The sequence below is a fragment of the Miniopterus natalensis genome, chromosome 14, assembly GCF_054644295.1.
Source record: "Miniopterus natalensis isolate mMinNat1 chromosome 14, mMinNat1.hap1, whole genome shotgun sequence".
NCBI lineage: Eukaryota > Metazoa > Chordata > Mammalia > Chiroptera > Miniopteridae > Miniopterus > Miniopterus natalensis.
In genome coordinates this window covers 27,933,191-27,956,392 of record NC_142094.1, presented here as the reverse complement: position 1 = coordinate 27,956,392, position 23,202 = coordinate 27,933,191, and the positions used below count along the sequence as shown (strand labels likewise).

The following is a 23,202-nucleotide window of genomic DNA, read 5'->3' as shown; positions in this document are numbered from 1 at the left end:
CTCAGGCCCATCTAAGAAAAAAATACAAACATCATAGTTGCCTTAGTAAGAGAATGGAGTTAGATAAGACCAGGTACTCAATAAAGTTAAAATATGGCAAACACTTTGGGAGGAAGGTGCTGCAGTGTGAATTTTCATTTCCAAATTCATACCTATGTCCTACAGACTTACATTTAAGTAGATCAGCCATTTGCTACTCTTTTCTTGGATTAATGTATCTAGTCCTTTGAAAGAGTAACAGCATTTCATTGCTATTCCTGTGTGTATATAGTCAGTAATGTTCACCAAGAGCTTTGGGAGAAAAAAAGACTACATAAATGTCAGTAGTTATTAATATTTGGATTTTTTTATATTTAGCTATCAAATGTGTTTTCCATAGAGGTCTATTTGTGTTCCTCCAACTATAAATATTTTAAGTAAAAATAACCATTAACCAAGAATATTTCTTCTGTTCTTCTTTATAATAAAGCAATATTTATCAGCAATTAACAATTATGCTTAACTGAGTTTATTTTAGCATGTCTTTTATATCAAATGATTTAATGTCACTTATTCCTCTGGCTTTGAGTAATCATTATAAAAATTAGCTAGCTGCCCTGGCAAGGTGCTCAGTTGGTTGGAGAGTCGTCCCATACACTGAAAGGTTTCTGATTCGATTCCCAGTTAGAGCACATACCTAGGTTTTGGGTTTGATCCCAGGTCGGGGCACATAGGGGAGGCAACTGATTGATGTTTGTCTCTCACATCGATGTTTTTCTCTCTCTCTCTTCCCCTTCCTCTCTCTCTAAAATCAATAAAAACATATCCTCAGGTGAAGATTTAAAAAATTAGCTAGCTGACACACACCCCATCATTCCTTCTCTTCCTGTTTCTTCTCCTTGTCTGTCTGATTCTCTTACTGGTACATCATGGTACATCGTTTAGTCGTCAGCTAAATAAAGTGGGAATGACCCAATAGTACCCTATTTTACTCTGCTTGTAGCCATTTTCACATATTATTATAATTGCTTGTATAGGTATTTGTGTCTCCTGCCTTCTAACTTCACTTCCAGACTGTAACCCCTGTGACAGCAGAAATCCTGCTATGATGCATCTGCCTCAATGGAATGCACCCAGACCCATTAAGTTTAACTGATACCTAAATCTTACATAAGAGGCAAAACTCTTCTTTTAAATATATAATCTGGTACGACATAGAGCTTGCTAGCGCATAGCAAATCCAGCAAAATGTTTTTTTGTTTTTACTTTTTCTTAAATGGTATTTCTACCCTGTTTTCTATGAAAAATCTAATGTATTATTAAAAAAAAAAAATTGGTGGAGGGTGTGTGTGGAATAGTTGGGTTGACCTACAACTGGTTCTTGAGACTAGAGTTCAAATTCTAGTGTAGATTAAAAAAAACAACAACAACAAAATAAATTGGAGGGCTTCCTGCCACATGCCCAATCCACTAATGCATTTTTTAAGAATCATACAAATTCACATGTTTGGCATTGACTCATATGAATAAGCATAGGTCAGGAGTTACTGGCAGAGCTCCATAAAGGAGTCTACAAACACAGGCCTATACTCTTCCTGGCTCAAGCTGGCAACATTAGCCCTTCACTTTTATGGCCACTAAATTTCACTCTAGTTTTCATAATAAGAAGAATAAATATAATAATAAAATCTTGTTTATATAAGAAGTTCAACTTGTTAAAATGCATTGAGACTCGGTACTTTATAGAATGCAATTTATACTCTCTTTGATGATTTAGAGGTGATAACTTCATGTGATTCATTGCCACCTGGTTCTGAATTTTAATAATATAATGACTCATCATAGTTTTTGCATTTCTTAGTGAACCAGCTTGGTTAAAACCATTGCAGTTGTTTTTACTGGGGTCATCTGAGCTACGGTTCCCAGAATGTTCATGAAAGGGACATGCTTATGTGTTCTGAACAGCTGTAATCTATCACGGCTGGTGCCAGGTCGACACATTATGAGTTTACAGTGTCAGCCCAGTGAATTAAAGCTTTGTTGTAGACCAGCTTGCTATGCAATTATTTCCAGTTCATATCCTATAAATCATCACTCTTCACATGACAATCAGCAATTTCCATCTAGCATTCTGAGCATACATGTTTTGTCTTAATTGTGCTGCCTGATTCTGCACCTAGAACAGTGTGGCATGACTGGTACCGGCAGCTTAGAAAATAAATTTCACTGTCACTAGAACCTATGTAAGGAATATTCTCTGTTCTTGCTTTTTTTTTGGGGGGGGGGGGGCGGGGGGGTGTCAAGCTGTTTGGTACTTATGTTGAAATAATAGGAAATGAATTTAAAATAGAAATATTTCCCGTGTCTTATATCTGCAAACAAAAAAACATAATTTACAATAAATTAGCACAGCAGTTGTTAGTGTAGCTCAGCTTTATTTTGCAATTCTCACACCTAAGCTCACAAGATGACACTTTTTCTGATAAGGTAAACTTTATAAGGTAGTTCTGTGGGTGATTAAATCTGACAGATGCTAGTGAGATTGTGAAGTTCCGAGATGTAACAGCAAATGCTTACAAAATTCTTGTTAAAATATTTTATGATCTACCAATATAAAAATTAGTCTCATAAAAGAATAAATCAGTTATAATTTGTATTTCTGTGTCTAAAATCAAAATAAAATTATTGACCAATAAGCAAATAAATAAACCAATTATAGCAAAATAACCCTTCAGGAAAGGAGTATTTTTTTAGAATAAAGAATTACTGTAAAATATTATCTTCCCAGTCGTTTCTCAGTGTTTACCATCATTGTTGAGCCGAAAAAAATAAAATGTTTCAGATAGAAACAGAAGCTAAAGAAACTGAATGTGTGTTTTCATAATATTTTGTTACTCTTCAAAACATGCCTTGAACACGGAATCCTTCAAAGGTAAAACCTTCATCCCCTCCTAGGGCAATGATGACAGTCAGGTGACTGGTTTCCAAGGACACTCCGATCTGAAATCTGTTACCGCTTCGTTGTAGATTGTGTAGTTAGATAAACCCAATTAATACCATGGCTTCATTTTGCAACGTACCTTTGTTATTTGCATAGTTTTAGCCCTGGCTTCGTATTTCGAGCAGAAGAATTTTGGAACAGTAACGCCTTGTCCTCGCTTGTCTTTGATTACTCCAAGGAGGTTGGCTTTGCAAGAATGGGTTGAAGCCCTGTACTACATACAGCCTGCGCTGTTCTCTGATTTTCTTATCTAAATATCAGTTGCCTAATGTACGGAATTCATTTATAAATACTGGGAAGTCCCCTGAGTTGAAATGAACATGCCGGGCCAGATTCTCTGGCTTCATTAGCAGCCCCTCATACCAAGGCTGTGTTCATGCAAGTGTGAAGATCAGAATGATGCTTGAAGGGTTTCCTGGCCTGAGTGAGTTCCTCATCTGAAAACGGCCCAGCCTTACCACCGTCGCCTATTCATTTTGCATAACTCCATCTAGCATGGAGAGGAAGAGCCTGACCGTTAGCAGGGGAGACGTCGGTGAAGTCAGGGAGCTGGGCTGGACCCCCAGATAAGAAGCATTCTGAGTTATAGGTCATATTTGGGGGGTTGAGAATGAAAAAGGAATCTTAAAACTTAGTGCCCTGTGTCTCATTAGACTATATAACTGGGTGAAAAGTAATGGTAAAGTGATCTAGTGACCATAGGAGACCACGATAATTTCTTACAGTTAATTATTCAATAAATATTTATTACTTACACATATTTATCAGCTGCCTGCCAGGCAGTGAAGTGAGGAGCAAAAGAGACCAAGTCCCTATCCTTGGAGAGTTTTGTTCAGCATCATTATAGACATAAATATATGACATAAAAAGAAAAAGAAAAACAAACTTCATACTGTTCAGCTCTTCCTTACATGCCAGGCACCAAATTAAGAGCTTTATGCATACTGATTTGATCTTCACAAAAATCCATGTGGTGGGTAACTATTGTTACGCTCTTTTCTAGATGAGGAAACTGGTCCTTGCTGTGGGACCACGAAGGCATAAGTCTCCTCAGAGAACTGCAGTTATGCCTTCTACTTGCGACAATGACAGTGTCTCAGAATAGCAGATAATATAGGGTTTTTTGGTGCAAAGAATTTTCAAATAATATTCATTCTCTATTTCCCCATTCAAGAAATGAATGAGTCAGACTATGAAAATAGATGCCTAAAACCTGTAGGACAGAAGCAACACTATGGGCCCTATAGGATAGCTGTTGAGATAAAGCCAAAGCAGCGCTAAGTCTCTGGGGGAAGAGTAACTTGGTGTAGTTCCTACTGCGAATGGATGGACGTGATTAGGAATTAGAGCTGCAGGATGGACAGTGAAACTCATCCACAGCAGAACTAATAAAGTCAAACCCAGGTTGACTTTATTATATCGGCCATGAAAATTATTTCACTGTCCTCTGTCATGAGTAATTGGGCTATTTTTAATTTTAATCATGAAAATGTAAAAATAATAAAAACCACCAAAATAGTCTATAGTCAATTTTCTGATAAAGTAAATTTATGTTTCCCCCATTTGCGATTTTAATGGCCTCCAGAAACTTTTTTGGGGAACTAAGTGTTAATTAAAAATATGGAAATGGATTTAAAGCACATTGCAGCTCACAGTGGAAGACTAATCGCAAGAGACTTGTTCACACAGCCATACCCATCTTTCAGTGTGTGTTTTAACTGTCTAGGTTATTGGTTGTTTTTCTACATGCCTGTTCCTAGGGAAAAAACAACTACTATGATTCCAATGAAAATAGTAATTACAGTTACAACAAATAGGACAAATTGCTATTTGAGCAGGAACATGCAGTTTTAGTCACAAAAGCAAACTGATGCTCCTATGTTTCCTGTTTACATGAAAGAATTAAGCATGTTCTCAGATTTCTCTATAAACCAAATGCTTATTATATCTTGCCATCTTAAAGAAAAATCAGTCCTCTATGCCTTACTTGCATTGATTTACTTTGGAACAATGCGCTGTAATGCTGTGAGGAACCAGGGAACAAATTCTCTTTCTGAAATTCCCAGAGAACTTATGCCCAGGTCCCTAGTGTGCATCTATTATTTTACTTTTCTGAACCTCTATTTCCTCACCCATAAACTGGAGAGAAATATTTGGGGGAATCATAAATAACTAATGGGGTTCCATATACCCCTAAGGACTAGGTATGTGCACTTTGGAGTCAAATAGATCTGGGTTCAAGTTCTGACAGAATTCGTTCTTCTCTAGTTGTGTGACCTTGACCAAGTTAATTAACCTCTTTGAGCTTTAGGTTCTTCATTCAAAAAATGAGGTCAATGAAACCTCCCCTCATAATGCAGTACGAATTAAAAGACCTAATATTTATAATGTGCTTTCCAGCTAGCCCAATGCCAAACTCAGAGTAGGCTCTCAGAAAATAAAAGCTGTTTGTTTTTTGTTTGTTCATCATCAATGTTCATTTTCCTGGACGGTGACAAATGCTGCCACAAGTCCAATGGGTATCAGTGACGTTGTTTAGGGATGGCCCCAGGGGTGGAGGAGATGGCACATGGGAAGCACTATGGATCATGGCCCCTGGATTACACAGTGGTCATTGTGATGAAAAAGAAGGGAGCGAATATGACAGACATCAGGGAGATGCCCCCAAATGTTTTGTGGTTGGTTTAATGTTAGGGACAAGGGCAAGGGAACAACTGAAGACAACCTCAAGGTTTTGAGCCTGGTCACCAAGAAGCTGCTGATGCCATTGAGAGATAAGGAGATGGCGGAGGAGCAGGTTTGGAGAAGATAATTAAGTAGAAATAAATGGACAAGCTTCAGCCTGTCTAAAATTCCAGTAAGCACCGGGTGTGCGATCCAAATATTCTTCTACATAACAAAATAGCAAAATACTGAATCTGAGGATCTTCATAGACCGGCAACTTTGAGTCTTATTTAAATAGAGAAAAGGCCACTTGAAATTTAGTAAATTAGAATATAACATCTGTAACTAGATAGAGATGACCTAGTCCAATGCCCTAATTTTACACCACATCTCAGACATACTCTGTATTGAGTGGGAGGGCCAGTCCAGGACTCTACACATTACAGAGGAAAAATCCCAGATTTCTGAAACATTCATATCTGAAATAAAGATACCATCTGAATTTTTCAGAGTTGCTGTTATTTTGGTTTGTTTGTTTTTAACTAAACTAGCATGATTTACGGATTATAATGAAAGGTCTTTCTTGAGAAAATTTATTGTCATATAAACCATTGTCTACAAAATCACTTTTGAAGTTCGTTTCCAAGAATTCAGATTCCATGAAAAGCCTCAAAAGCTTAGAATACCTAGAGCTGTTTCTTGCTTGGGAAGACATGACCCTTTTTAGGTCATTAAAGTAATGACACCCCCGCATGTATAATAAGGGGCTGCCGAAGGAAGGGTGGGGTGCTTCCTGAAAGAGCCCTGTTTCTAGAATGCCGGGCACGTAAGAGCAACTGACAGCAGTTTCCTCCTCTGGAAATCATGCCCTGCTGCCCAAGGAGCAGTGCCTAACACAGTTACAGAACCAGTTAGGGGAGACGCGAAAAAGGAGGGGAGGGAGCTAAGCGGAGAGGGAAATATTTATAACTGTGACAACATGTTTCCTTGTAATAATTTATGAACCTACTGGAGAAAAGGGAAACACATAAACTCTGAGTAAAATATCCAAAATGTAAACATCATGCCTTCTGCAAATTTTCTTTAGTTAAAAATTAAGGTTGAGGTTGCTTAGAGCAAATGACTATATTTTCGTGGTCTCTTATTTCCTTGATGCTAAGGGCTACTAACTGATTTACAACTTCCTGTGTTGTTTTTTAATCTATATTTGTCAGCACATTTTTAATGTCAGATTACTTAAAATAGACATCTTGGGTCTAAGAGGACAGGAATAATAATATTATGTTGACTTCTCTAAAGGTTTCATAGCACTTTACAAACATTCTCATTTTGCTTCAAAAAAAGCTTTATATTTCTAAATGAAATTAGTTTCAGTATAGTTTTATGAAGTTGGGTTTTTTTTATTCCAACTGATGACTTCAGGACTGAAATGCAGTTCACTCAATGTGCTTTGAAATTAAGTAAATTACATGTACACTTCATCCAAAAGGTTTCAGCCTGCTCTTGCTCAGGTAGTTTAAACTGTGAAAAATAACCGGAAGCCCATAAAAAGGCTAGACTCAGGAACTTAGGATTCTTCCATTGTAGTTTCTCTTTTAACCATTGTAATTTATTATCTCATCTAATTTCTGCAAATTATAAGTACTTGTTCAAAAAGAATATTTTCAGATATAAATGCCATGAAATAGCTTCATCTTCATATAAGCTATTTTAGAATATGATTAAAATGCAACCTATATAAAATAGGAATTTTAAATTTATATTTGATGATTCAAAACAGGCTTTCCACAAAGATAATTGCATAACTCATCTTTATTATTCTGACTAATTGACACATACTAATACTTAATTTCCAATTCTTAAGAGGTAATTTAGAGTGTTTCCTATTAATGTTTTAAATATTAAAAACCTCAAATTTAAATAGAACACTCTAAATGAAACCAAACAAAAATTTACCCATGATCAAAACTATTTAAAATAGTTTACAACTGAGTTCAAGGATGTGCCTTTTAGAGTATAATTTAGTAAGCTAAACAAATATACTCTGAGTGGCTTCTAAAAATATTTTTGAAAAGCATTAGTTATTTTCTAACTATTTATAATGGAACCAACCATACTTTCCATCTCTCACACTGAGGAAGTTGAAGGATGAGGTCAATCTAAGGATCAAAAATACAATTTTGAATTTAGTAATTTCAAGAGCTCTGGCATTTCAGTTTTCAAAAGAAATACTTGTTGAAAGTTTGCCCTATGTGCCTTAACTTTTTACTTCTGATGAAATTAGTTGAAGAAAAATTTTTTGAAATGAACTCAATCCAGGCAACCACAGACCACACTGGATGCTGAAAAACAAAAGATAAAAAGAGTAGTAAATTGAGCTGTGGAGGGGGAGAGGCAGATTTTTTAATTTAAAAGTTAGATGGAAACACTGTTTCTCTGAGTAGGTTCCAAACAGGTGATTTGCCTTGTCCTGACCATGCCACATAACTGCCTAATTATGCCATGCTATCTAGGTCTCAAAAGAGAAGTTGACTCCACGGGATTTTTCAAATAAAATGGCATTGCATATATGTTTCTCTTTTCAAGCCCGTGACTGTATGGAAACAGGGTGATGGCACGTCCTCATGAATAAATTCTGCTGAGTTCATTAGACTGCTTGGGCAATATTAACAATTGCATGTAGAAATAACATGGGCCAGTGTCCTCAGCAGGGCTACTCCCATCTGTCTTCCAGCTTGAGCATTAGAGAGAAGACCTTTAGAGCAATGACAGTAATTATAACTAATAATAATAATACACCTTGGGGTTCAGTAGTACTTTCCCTTTGAAGAACTTCCAGTATTTTCATCCACGTTATCTAACTTGTGCGCGAAACAATTCGACAAAGTAGCCAGGTAGCAATTATCATTATTCGACTTTTCAGATAAATAAACTGAGGCCTAGAGATTTTCTTAGTATCACACAATTAGGAAGAGAGCCAAGGATAGGTCTGTAATTCAGTGGTCTACCCTCCAGATTATTGCCATCTTTTGAAAGTATCTGGGTGTCTGAAGAACTGTTGTATCCCTTAGAAAATGTTTGCACCAGAGCCAGATCTTTTCCTTTTAAATTGCATTTACTCTAAGAAGGTGCTCTTTTTCAAATTCATTAGAATTTTGTTTTCTGAAGTCATTAAGATAGGAGTACTCAGATTTCTTTTCAAATTGGGTTGGCCTGAGGCAGAGGTACGCTTGAAATACTAAAGATGTCTAAAATAATCTGGAATGAGTTTCTTTAATTATCTAACTTTAATTTTTTTTTTTTTTTTTTTTAATTTCAAGCCCAAGTTAAACCAGATCAAATCAAGACATATAAATAAAAATGGGCACGAGGTGTTAACTGGAGTGTCCTAGCCAGGTTGCAAATTGGTTTACTATGGCCTGCCAACTTAAATTCCGCCTTTCAGCTTCAGCTGGAACGGGTAGTCTTCATTTCCTGTCCTAACGTGTACTGTGTTACCGTTCACTGTTTAGGTGATTAGCATGTGGATCTGATGGTCTCAAAGCTCTATTAAGTTATAAATGTTCAAACTACCAGTATGCTGTGAGTAAAAATAGAAGTTGCTATTAGATGTCTATTCATACCCTGCAGAAGCCTGGCAACATTCTGAACCTTTTCAAAATGTAAATACTGCATATTAAGCATAGGAAAGAAAATTAATGTGCTGCATTTGCAAATTTATTTCCAAGTCAAAAATGCAAAGGGGGGAGGAGGATCTCGTAGCAGAATTGATATTCTACATTTACAGGGTATATTAAGAAGTTTGTAATGGCTTAAACACAAAAGGAGAACACTTTAGAAATGAATTAATTTAGTTTCTCTGATAATCGTAGCTTTTGAATTTACTCTCTTTTGATTTTAAATTTATGGCCTCAGTATGACATTGCCAGAGTTTATTGCATTTTGCAGGTGGCATTCATATGTTGTTATTTTACGTGCAGTATATTGTGGGCAATGGGTTACAATTTTTTTGTTAAAAATTTCCAGAACCACACAAGTCCTTCTTAATTAGACTTGCAAATCAGTCATGCCTTTCTCTTTTAGGGGAAAAATACTTAAAACATTACAGGAATTTTTGTGCCTTTTTTTTTTTTAGTATTGGGACAAGTTTGCAATGAAGTTTGCTATTTGAAACTTTGACATTTTTTAGTAAGTTCTGATTTACATATGAAGTCATTCTTCCACAATTACAAACAAATGTCTTTTTTAAGCAAACCAGTGTTTTGTATGTATTCCTGTAACTCCAAAAGGATTTAACAGATTTATCTTGCTTTCTCCCATTCAAAACAGTGGAAAGTTGTCATCTCAATGACATTTTTAATATCTTGAATAATTTAGTAATTGACACCTTAATCATAAATTTCAGCAGTACAGACACTACCCACAAATCACCTTTCTCCTGAGAAAATAATAAACAAATAAATAGCAATAAACACAAACAATAACAAAAAACAACAACAAAGAGAAACTGAATCAGAGTTAGTACTATTAATAATGTTTTCACGTGAAATAGAAAAAGAAAGCATGAAGTAACATTTTTCAGATAAAATCTTTATAGTTCTTAGACACAGTGAGATCTGAAAGTGGATTTTAATTCCTATAAGTATGTTTTTAGACCTAAACTGACCCTGTACTTAGTTCCAGGAGGGTTCAAAATTTTTATCATTTATTCCCATGATAGAGATCCATTTCATACTGAATATGTAAATTCTTAAAAGATTTCTAGTGACTTTATTTGGCTTGGAAGTAAAGATCTTAGATTTTTTTTAAAGCTACATAATGGTCGATGATGAAATTTTGTTCTTATGAGTATGAAATTATGCCAAAAAGCCATTTACTTCATATTCTTTAAATACCATAGCATGATTTGACTAAAGCTCAAAATGTAAACCGTCTTAAATAACACTAATGAAATGTACACGTAAAGAACAATATAACTAACTTAAGTTAATTTCCATGTAACAGATAACATCTGGGGGAAATGTGTATTGGTAAGCTATATAAAACTAATTTTCTAGCAACCACATCTGTAGATGTTATTTATTGTATGTTCACTTAACAGTCGATTATTCAGTTTAGAAATCTATTCTCTTCTTTATTAGAGCTTTTAATGTACTCACCTTGGTTCAAATGGTCTGCTCATTTTCTGAAAAAATATAAATGGCATTCACATGGAACAACATGATTGTTTTTATTATATCCATTTGTGTGCAAGCATTCAAAAATGGCAAGAGAAACACATTTATTGCTTTACATTCAAAGTAATATTTAGGGGGTATTTGAAAGTCAAGCAAAACCAATCATTTGGCCAAATGGATGTATGTGCATAATCAGAAACTCCTGAGCTTTAATCTCAGCATTAGGCCCCAGGCAAGTCACTTAAAGTCTTTCCCTTTGTTTCTTGATCTGGAGATTATGGGTGCGATTCTCTCATTGAAGAAAGGGGGGCTGCTAAATCAGGGCACCAAATAGGAGTGTTTTTTTAATAAACATACTTGATCCTTTTTCTGTTTTTATTTTTCTAGATTTAAGAGGTAACATATTAGACTTTTGAGGAAAAAAATATGAGACAATTACAATTCTACAGGAATGTATAAAAATAGTTTTAAAGCTAGCTTTATTTAATTTGCTTCAACTATTCATAGACTTGAGGAAATTATAACGTTCTTTCAGAAAATCTAACTTAATAAAGCTGACCATGTCTCTCTGTTTTAAATAGATTTTATTACAGAGCCAGTGATGTTGTAAAACATGAGGTTTTGTTAAAAAAAAAAAAATACAAAGGCCTAATTGTATTTTTTTAAAGAAAGTATTGCATCAGACGGTTTCATTTAAACATATTTGCTGGCTCTGTGCTCTCACCACAATTATTGATTCTAATTTTTCTTAAAGTTGTTTTTTAAAAATGCTACTTAATGGGGGGAAATCACTGTGATGCTTCTGGGAACTATGTTTATTTCAAACTATATATTTGACTATATATTTCACTTATTAGTGAAATGACTTTATATTTACCCTCATCTGAAATTAGGATATTTTTTCCCTTACAGTATCTTACTAACACAGCCAAATGCAACTCTTCATGAAAAAGAAAAGTGTAGCTATGGTTTGATTCACTAATAGTATAAACACCCTGAAGAAAAGAAATTCTCACCCCCACCTTTGTGCACAAATTAAATCAAGTGACTCACTGTATGAGCCACACTCGTAAAAGTCAAGGAAGAGAAAAGCCGAACTCTCAGTCAGAGCTTCAGGTTCTTGGGATAAATGGGAGTTTCATTCCACCAAAGAAATAATGTGGACCTGAGGAGTTCCAGTGCCAAAGACCAGGAGAGCTGGGTAATTGGCAAGTAGTTCAGATTAGCCTTATAAAGAAATCCAGGCCACAGGGAGGGTGTAAGGGATAAAATGAGATATTTGAGCACAAATATCTGCTACATATAAGTGTATAATGTGATGGAAGATGGGGCACAGGGGGAACAATGGTAGAATCTGCTCCTAACAGAATGGAGAGGGAATCTATTGAGAACTTCCACCTGGAGGTGAGAGAATTAGCAGGAAGGCCTCGCCTGTGTATGGAAAAGCATAGCAACAAGACAAATGGGGCCACAGCACCAAATCAAATTCGGCTTCATGAGGACATACTTGTGCCTTGCGGGTTAGCTCCTGCTCACTTTGTCAATGCCTGCGGTCAGTTCAGCAGCCTCCGTTCAGTTCTTTTCTCTCTTCTTTTTTCAATGGCTCACCCACCACCACTCCACCACATTTCTGTTTCTCACCCTACACTGAAGTCTAGACCATTCTTCCTCTCCCCTTGCCCCTGTGTTCCCATGCGCTGCTATTTATTTACCGATAATGTTTTAGAGGACCCTGAGAGACGCTGAGCTGTTTCATTTCCCTCGCTTAGTGAAGTTAAGAGCCATGTGAGGCATAAGCATGGAGAAAAGGGTGCAGATAGTTCTGTAGGAAGCTGGAAATGCTCGTCTGCCCCATTTAGGGGAAAAACAGCAGCTTATGAATGTGATGAGAGAAAAGAATCGTTCCTATACGTTTTCTTGATAATCTATTTTGATTACTATTTAGTCAACTTAAGATAAAGAATATGGAATGACACCATCTAACAGAATAGAGATTAAGTGCTTAATAATATCAATAGTTTCCAAGTATGGCAGCCTGATGACTTATTACAGTTCACTGAACACTGGATAGGCCAAGAACTCTGCACACCAGGGTTTAACTCCTAGACCTGTCACTAGGCAGTTATTTGACTAAGCCAGTCATTTAATCTCTTGGTTTCCAAATTTACTTGACTGTAAAGTTAGAACACTTCAGTCCTACTATGTATATATACTAAGCAGCAACTTTCTATAAGATCCCATTAAAATTAAAAATATGAATTCAATGTAAAATATATTGGTATGACCAAGCAATAACTTAGTTTCCAGTACCTTTCAAAAGCTATATAAATAAAAGCATTAACATTTAAGTGATGAAATATTATAAATTAAGTTTATGTGAAATATTGTGAAATTAGAAATGAATGTATGATGATTTTAGGGTTTTTCTGCTACTCATGGGGTGGTAATTATTTGGTGAATTTATTCATTTCCAGAGTATTGTCTTCAAACTTGAAGGCTCAAGGTCTGACTTTGTTAGCATATAGTGGGTGGCTTCATCTCTGGCCCACAAAAACAAGCTCATGGAGCTTACTATATAAACTAAAATATCAATTTATAGATTTACAGTAAGGAATGTGATAAGCATGAGAATCAGAGCACTGAAGTGAACATATCTTTATAGGTCACTTGAGAGATGGAAAGTCAAATTATGATCAGAATATTGGTTGCTTAACATGGAATCAGAACAAGAGGAGCTAACAAAACGATTCAGATGTTTAATGTCATCAGTACCCTCATCTCTGTCCCCTAAACTGTGGTGGGGTGGACACCCTGGTACTTAAGTTGGCTTCTTTAACTCCTGTTTCTTCATTTCCACTGTTGACCAACCATCATCCCCCTTCCTCTATTTCACACTCTTGCTGCAGAATTATTAAATGTTCACAGTGCAATCTTGCCCTGCCCTCTGTGTTCTTGGTTGATTTTGCAAGTGTTTCTGATTTACTGTGTGCTGGCTTTGTACAATAACCTTTATAGCCTTTATGAGGTTCACCATCGAGTTCTTGATGGCTACTTTACTATTGCCCCCAAGAACAGCTGTACCTTGCTGAGTAATATAATTCACCATCAGGCTGTTATTGAGTGTTTTAAGCATCTAACCGTCTGCCAAAATGGGGAATATATACAGGGGATCTAAACCATGGCCCCTTGTAAGCAGGAGGAAGGGGACACTGACTCATGGACAATTAAAGCTCAGAGTAAAGTACACAATGAAGTCTTCAACCACATTGTATAGAAAGAGAATTAGACAGTGGGTAGAATAAAATGCTAATTATCAGATGCAGAGCTGAAATTGTAAATTGTGGTTACACACAAAAGGCTTTTTCATAATACAGCTCTTTTCTTCCCCTCCAGCAAATGATAGAGGTTGTCAAGCCTTCAGGTGGCCTTTTCCCCAACCCTCTAGAAGAAGGAATCTCATTTGATATTTACTCAACATTCATAAAGCAAGCCCCAACACTGGACATAGAAATGAAGGTATGCTTCCTTTTGTCTCTTAATTCACCTATCTCAGCGTGGTATGCTTTACGGGCAGGAGGGAAGGAAGCAAATGCTCTTCCATTTGCTCTCACTCCGGTATTTCCCAGCCAAATATTAATGTTTGTCATACCGTTGATTCACAGATGGGCCAGCTGAGGGTGGTTCGGGAATTTTAATCTTTTCCACCCTATCCTCTCCAATCTCCACCTTCACTTTCCCCAAAGTAAGCACTGTTAGCACTATGACTTGATCTGTCATGACGCTCACAAATAATGAAAATACAGGGTGATGTCAAATTACCGTCTCCTGGCAGATTGACATCACTCCTGGTGGAAGAGTACCCAGGAGAAGTTTGAGGCTCCATATAAATCCCTGAGTGCTCCAGATATCTCCTGAGCGTTGTTTACTTTCAATATTCTAGAGATTGGATCAAGAGCAAAGCCCTACGGAGTCCCACCCAGCAGCCACCACTTCAGAAACAGATGCTTTAGTTGGTTTCACCATTGAAGATGTGAAATCAGTGCTGGCTCAAGTCACAGATGACATTTTAATCAGCCTTCAGGTACTCAGCTTTGATAGTGTGCTCGCTTACTTGGTTACTGGTTAATTAGCCAACCTCTTCTTAATATCTGTAAGTACTACCTACACTCAGCCAGCAAGAGTGATGCCTATGATGGAGGAGTTCAATTTCACATCTCCACAGAATTCTCCGCTGAGTCATCTGAGACTCAGTAAGATCACAAAATAAATTCGCCAACAGCACATAGTGTGGTGAGTGTTATCAGTTTAAAAAACTCATTCGGCATCAAAACCCAAAAAATAACATTGTAAAGACTTCATGCCTTGTCACACTGAAATTGCTCATGTGAGAGTAATTAGAGTACATTTCTAAAAACAGTAAACACTGAAGATCAAAGCAGAATTCTCAGCTAAGATTTCTCACCAAATTTCTAAAAAGAGGTTTTCAAATCTTTGAACTCCCTCTCAGATAATTTGTTCCTTTTCACATATCACTAAGAGCTACGCAGTTTACACCAGCGGCTGTGTGAAAACCGTGATGGCAGCAGCCAGCTCAGCAGCACTTGCCAGTGACGGATCAGTCGGCTTAGCTTTATGCTTAATTTTTTTTCCCATCCAAAAAAAACCCCAAAAACATTTCTACCTCTACACAAAGACTTGCATCATTGCCCAGGAAAAATGATTAAATAAGTGAATTGCATATTTTGAGAGGATTTATAATTTCTCGTGGAAATGACTGTGAATCAATAAGACAGTCTACTGCATGTTTAAAATATTAATGCATCTTAGGAAAAGATTTAGTTGATATCTGAGCATGAGACTGTATATAAAAAGCAGACTGTACTAACAACTAATTTAGAAAGAGCAAAAGATTAGCTTGGCATAAGCTTACCTTGTTACTGTTTAATCATCAAATGTTAATGCACTTTTTACATGAACATTTAATGATTTGATGCCAACAGAATCAGCCAAAGTCCTTGGCTTAATAAGGAGTATTTAGTGTTTACCAGAAATAGTGGAAGAACACGTTTTACACAAAGCTTTATTGTTAACAACCCCATGAATGTAATAACTGGTTACTGTGTGGAGGGCAGAGTGCAGTTGAATTAAGCTGAGTTCAGAACATATCTCCTTTTTAGATTTGATAACATTTCATCTAAATATAGTTTATGTATAATCATGGCCCTGGGCTCCTTTGCAATCCTGTGGCTCTGAAATTATTGCCGAGGAACTACCAGACAGTAATAGAATTGTTTGCAGGCCCCAAAAATTGAAAACATCTTTACCAAGGCCATGTTCCATGTAGTGAGTGTGTTTTTAACTATTCATTGATTTTTTTAAAATATTAGAGTCTGCAGCATTTATAACACTACTCTGTAACAGAAAGAATCTGATTGCTGTATGTGTGCATGACTGTCCCACTGGCCTGCAGCTATCCTTCACTGGGCTTGGAAGTTCATTAGCTGGGTCATCTAAATATAATTAGACATAGTACAAACCTGGACCAGAGGCGAGGGATGCAGATCCTGTAGGTGCTACTATCATTTCCATGTTAAGTGGGTTCATGGATTCAAATTACTGCCAATATTTCAATAAAATGACATAATGATGTGGGTTTATACAAAGTTTCAAGATAGCAGACCTTCTTATGTATTTTCTTCCAATAATCCTAGTAAACTCTAGGCAAATTAGGCAGGCACTTCTCTGACGAATTGAAAAACGAGAGACACAGGAAGACTGAGTCATTTGTCCAGAGTTTCCAAGGTCAGAAGCTGATGAAAGACTTGAAATGAGAGCTGTAAACTGGGTTCTAGTTTGAATTCCAGAGTGATCCACAAAAACCACATAACCTCTAATATCACGACCAGACTACTTTGGATTTTAATATTCCCGTGGTGTGGCACTTTTTCAGTGTTTGCCCTTGTGTCTTGGTCCGATTCCAAGTTGGGCAATTACTCTCTGCTTACCTAAACTTCTCCCCCTGTTTTAGATGGGCAAGTTATTTTCCAGTTCTAAAACCTGCCTCCCAGTGTTCCTGGCTCTTAAAACTGCCACATCCCTGTTCAAAGGTAGCCACATGCCAGTGGTCAGCATATATAAGCCTTCCGAATACACTGGCCTGCTGTAGGAACATTTAATGAATTATTAATTGTAAGATGTTCAAAATTTTCCAAGAGATTTTCTTCTTATTTATTTAAAAATCATACTGTTATTATATTTTTGGAGGAAAAGGCAGTAGAGAAATCATGTGGATTTCTAAGTACAATTTTTTTCAGAGCCCCTTCTCCAGTGTAGTTACAGGCATATTTCACTTTCTATAATTCAGAAATTTCTGAAAATGTAGTGCGAATCCTTAAATGCTTTATATTAATCCGCTTACTTTCCCATTGACTCACTTTAGAGTTTTAGAGATTTATTGAGAATGAAGTTACCTTGGCCCTGAAATGTTAATTAAAATTATACTGAATAGAGTGAACACTTTAAGGGTATAGAGTTTAGTTATTTTAATTTTAAAGATACATTCAAAATGAAATTATTCTGGCCCCAAATTGCATAATAAAAGATTATGCCCAATGGAACAAACTTTAATATATTTAAAGAATTACCTTTCAGAGAAATATGAATGCGAACACTAAATTCTTGCTGCTAAATGTTGGCTGTTGGTCCTGTCTGAGCAATAAGGTAAAATACAGTGAAATCCTTGAGGGCAGTTTGCCATCTTGAGACTAGGTATTTTTAGGTCAACTTGAATTTCCAGGTTAGAAAACCTGTGAGATCACCTCAATGTAGTGATCACTGAGAGGCTACTGAACCCGGGTCATGTGTTCCCCACTCTTCCCAATCCTAGTGGCTGTGGGATAGCTTGTCTGCTCAGCGAGGTTCTAAGGAATAACAAAGGGGGGTGGTAGGCTAACAACAACCTGTTCTTGACAGAGGAGAGGTCTTTTCATCCAGTTCTGCTGGTTGTACCGAAACTGAAGCCCTGATGGCCACAGTGCTCTAGACCCCTTAAACATAACTCCCCTTGGTCAGTGCACCGCTCTGCTAGGTGTGCACCTTTCCTTCATGAGTCTTTCCCCCAAAGCCCACACTTGTGTAGATGAATCCTGTTTCAGTGAAATATCAGAAAGGTCTCCAGGTTAATGGGAAAAAACCCTGGTGAGACAGTGAAACAGAAGCTGGTAGATGATAGTACATCTGCCCTTGGTTGGAAAGAAATGAGATTATTGATGGACATAGAACACATTTTAGTCATGCACTGCTTAATGACAGGTGCATTCTGAGCATTGTGTCGAGGCACTGTGCAAGCACCGTGGTGTCCTTACCATCCAACATCACAGAGCCTGCTGTGCACCAAGGCTCTGTGCTAGAGCCTAATGCTCTTAGGCTACAGGCCTGTACGCATGTTGCTGTGCGGAACAACACGGGATTAAATGGAGCACGAGGGAGAGTGATGCGATCAGGAAGCACAGTAACCACGAGGCGTATGAATCGGCTGCCTGTGTAATACATGTCACTGTTTTACAGCTAACATTTTTTTATAAGTAGAAAGAGCACACTCTAATCATAAAAAGTATAGTATATTAAATACATAAACTAGTAACATAGATGTTAGTTGTCATTATCAAGTAGTATGTGCTGTGCATTATTATATGTGCTATACTTTTTTATGATTGGCAGCACAGTGTGCTTGTTTACACCACACACATGTGAGTAATGTGCGATGCTACAGCGTCACTAGGCGATAGGAATTTTTCAGTTCCATTGTAATCTTATTGGGCCACTGTCGTATATATGGTCTGTCTTGACCAAAATGTCCCTATGCGGCACATGACTATAACTGAAAGCAGGAAGAGTCGGTTTAGTTAGAGTGGTGCTTCCCAATCTTTTGGAATTGTAACTAGACAATTTCTTCCAACCATTTTATCCCTATATGGTCTAATATGTTACATGACTTAAAGAAATAGGAGTAACATATTTTAAAAATATTTCACAACATCATATCACTGAAATATAATATTGGTGAATATATGAAAAAATTCGGAGTTGGAAATGTACATTTAAAAGCTAGCATGTAATATTAACCTAATATTTTTAACTGCTTACCATTTCAGGTAAGAACTAAGACCCTAGGTGATAAAGGGTCTTGCCCAAGGCTACATAGCTAAACTAATCCCTAGGTCTCCACACTCCTAGACTGATGTGTTCCTTTTAGCTCTATCCTAATTGTGCCTGAGCGACTAGAGATTCCTAAAACGCTAGAGTTCCTTTATAACCCAGGACCATTTTCATCCCTCCTTGCCTCCTCCACCCAACCACCAAGAAAGGAAAAAAATGAAAATCCAGAGGACAGAGCTTGATCCAGGCTTGATAAACTTCAACCAAAAAAATAAAAAAACTGATATTCACATGAGAATGTAGAATTGTTGACACCAATGTGATCTTTTTAGAAATATCAATTCTTACTATGAAGGTAAAACAAAATATCATCAGATAAGGCAACCAAGATGTACATTTCAAAACTATTATAGTTACCCTCGTACACAAATAAATAAGAATGAAAAGTTGTATCTGGACCAAAACAGGTATTTGATTTTTAAAATTTCTATATAAATTAAAATAATAAGAGTTTCTCAAAATACAGTTACCCTGAAAAATTCAAACTGTGTTATAGATGTGAACATTCCAACCTTTAAATTAGTAATTAACACGTATGTGTATACTGCTCTTCATACACTTGTAGATTTTTAAAAATCATCCAAACAAAAACACCAATTTTACCACATCGCCCACCACTGGTTTCTCTACACATAATTTTATCATCCATCATGAAAAAGAGAAGACATTTCCAGGGCTACGAATGTTCAGTTAATGCGAAAGTATTTCTAGAAATGAGCAGGTAGCAAAGTTAGTCCACAGAATACCTGCCAGAGGCTAAATGCTATCACAGCAGCAGCAAACACTAAAACCCGCCAGCAATCACTTACTTTTTCCTACCCAAACTATACCTCCAAGTGGCATCATTCCAAGAGTTCTAATGTATGATGAATACGTTTAATTAGGAAAATTGTTCTAATCGTGAGATTATTCGTGTTGCTATTTCACAACAGAAGCTTTGTGGGATCCCATTTAGAATGTACTACATGGGAGACAAAAACATTTATTACAAAGGGGTGGGGCGACCAACAACACTGCAATAGCTGAGCCCTGAGCAGTTATTCGGATTCGGTGCTTATTGGTAAAGTCGGTCTGAAAATACAGATAAATTATCCTATCTCCCAGCACAAGGCTATGTGAAAAATGGCTGTCCAAATACCACTTCCTGCTCATAGCAGGCATGCTATACATCGGGAATGTGCAGGGAAATATGATAAAGTGTTATCACATCACTACAGGCTGAAACACGGCTGTGCCTGCAAAACAGGAAGGTGTGTGAGGGATAATGTCTGTCTTTAGGCTCTATAGAATGTCAAAACCACAAAGACAATGTGCAGCGAGAGATAGCTCCATCATAACCACTTTTTTATGATTGTCTTCACAGACCGAGATAAACGAAAAGCTGCAAGTACAGGAAGAGGCCTTTAATGCGCGAATAGAAAAATTGAAAAAGGCCTGAGGACTCAGTACAAAGCGAGTGATGCTAACCTCCGCAGAAACAAACAGGCCCAGTCAGAATAATAGGCTCTCTGGAGCATCGTATCTCCTTTATTTATTTGGGAGGGGAAAATCAAGCCCCACTTTTTATTATCCTAAATAATTAGAAAAATATTGGCCCCAATTTCGCTATCTCCTGTCCCATAACAGCCTCTGAATTTATGGCACTGAGTGTAATAAGAACATTTTGTATACAAGAGTTTGGAGAATTACATATAAAAATACAATTACTTTTACAACACTCCTTTGACATTTTGACTAATAAATGTTATTCATCTTCAAGTAGAAAGAAGCCAACATTTTTAAATAAAGACAAATAATGATAATTTTATCCATTTTGACCTAAATGAACTGCCCTATAAATGGAGCACCGTGGACAGATACCACTACCACCTACTGAGGATAAAGCCTGCTAAACAATTGCTATTCAAAGACATATACTAGGATATTTTTTTCCATAAATCATTTTGTTTTCTTATTTAAACGTTTCAGGGTGAAACCAATTTTCTGGAATTATATAATGCAGTTTGAAGCACTTTAATTTATTCTGTACTGTATTTGTTATTTCTAATCTTGTTACTCTCCCAGGAGAATACGTGACCTATATAAAAAGAAGCAATGTATAAATGGTTATTAAAGACCAACCTATATAGAGACTGTAAAAATCTTAAATACAAATCAAACTCACAGAGCTCTTAAAATTAACCATTATATTGCAGTAGAATGATTGAAAACATCTCAAGCCTTTAAATACCTTTTGTAAAATGTAATTTCAAAAGAAAAATATCTATTTACCAACTGATTGTCCCTAGTTGGACAAATGAAATTAATTACTACTTAGGTAGGCCCTTTCCAAATGTCCTAGACTTCAGAGTATTCTAGAACGCAGAGTGTTGCTAGGAGGGGACAGCTCCTTCAAAAAGTTTCCAGTTTATACTGGAACCAGATGCACTTGCATCTGGGTGGCACTTGGTTGAATATGTTCTATTCATGCTCTAACCTCAGGCTATAACCTCACCTTCTCCATCAGCACCAAAGAGATTACCCAAAACGTGTTTATTTGGGGCAGAGACAGATCTGACAGCATTGGTAATTTTCTAAGTACACTGATCAGCAGTGTAAGTGAAGTCCTTAGGATGAAACCATGTTTATTGTTCATACAGCTCCCAGTCTGGAAGGCCTGGGGATGTGCTGCGATGTGTTTTTTCCTTGAGCTGACCTTGCTGATTGAAAATGTTCATGGCCATAGCAGAACCCTAGGAGGGCTCACACATCTTGATTCCATCAAGCAGCCTTTTTCTCCAGGGCAAACAGAGGTGAAGCTAGACAAACCACAAACCAGGAATAAAGGAGCTTCTAGAAATCACCAAATAGTTTCACGTGCAGTCACTGGGACAGAGTGGACCTGCATTTCCAACAAAGGGTGCTTATTTTGAGCAAAGGTACCCAGAGTCCAAAACTGAATAAAAAATACAGTAGAATCCCTAAACTCTACACAGAGACAATATACTATAAGTGTGCCTAAAGCTTGCCTCTGGAATAAGACTCCCGGAGTCTGATACTGGCTTCACCAATGGCTAGTGTGTGACTTTGGACAGCCACTCAGCCTCTATTTGCTCATCTATTAAATGGGCATAATACTTAGTTTTGAGGTAGTTATGAGGACTCAATAAATATGTATTAAAAGGATGTTTGTTGTAAGATTTGGTTTCTATGTACCTCTGAGGATACCCAAAAAGCCACTGTTCCTCTCTAACACGCACTGCCCAGAATCCCGGCCTTCTCTGCCTCTCCACCGGCACTTGTGTGTCCTCTTAGTAATCATGTCGCCACCCTGCCCACCTCCATCACTCCTGTTGGAGCAGCCAAGGCTCTGTGGGAGCCTGACTTTAACATCTAATAATAAAAAGAAAAAGAACAATCTTAGTAGCAGTAGCTACAAATTTTAATTCACAGTCTCTGCTCTTTTAAATTAAGTTCAGATTGACAAAAAAATATATATGCACTTGCACTCAGTTATAAAAGTGTAGACAATGAAAAATAACTCTCACCCTAGCTAGGCACCCTCATTTCTCTCCCTACGAGGCAACTACAGCTTCCAGTAAGTTCTTAGTATTTTTTGCCCATTTAAACAATTGGATGCTTGTATACTGTAGTCTCTTTTTTTGTTCTTTACATTGTCTTTTTTATCAAATAATGTATCTTAGAGATAATTCTCTATCAGGACATTAATGATCATTTTAGCAGATCCATAACTTTTTAAGCTAGTCCTGTTGATGATCATTTTATTGATTCCCATACTGAGCTATCACAATGCTGTATTGCCATCTTTGCAAATGTGATGATACCTGTATGATGAATTCCTAGAGAAATAAACTTCTAGGTCAAATTTTATTTGCATTTCCAACTTTGATAGATATTGTCAAAATGCCTTCCAAAGATATTTCACCAACAATGTGTTTAAAAACCTCTTTCTCTACATTGTTGCCAATAGCATGCATTGCTCAGTTTTTTATCTTTGATATTCTGATAGATAAAAAATAATGTCACACTATTGTTTTCATTTGCTTTTATTGTTTTACTCTACATGGAATGAGCACCTTTCATATATTTATAAGCAAATTTTATATATACGTAAATTATATGTATATATTAATTTTCCTAATAACCCTAAGAGACAGACAGAT

The 23,202-nt window shown here is 36.8% G+C and overlaps 1 protein-coding gene across 2 annotated transcripts in view; it reads left to right on the top strand.

Moving 5' to 3' along the window:
- Window positions 1-20,846, top strand: part of CABCOCO1 (ciliary associated calcium binding coiled-coil 1) — a 99,811-nt gene extending 78,965 nt beyond the window's left edge. For both annotated transcript variants that reach the window (XM_087824404.1, XM_087824405.1), the window contains 3 exons: window positions 14,216-14,338; window positions 14,763-14,903; window positions 20,403-20,846. In XM_087824404.1, coding sequence (XP_087680530.1) covers window positions 14,216-14,338; window positions 14,763-14,903; window positions 20,403-20,477 — 339 coding nt within the window. In that variant the 3' untranslated portion in view covers window positions 20,478-20,846. The remainder of the gene's footprint in view (window positions 1-14,215; window positions 14,339-14,762; window positions 14,904-20,402) is intronic.
- Window positions 20,847-23,202: the final 2,356 nt, after the last annotated feature.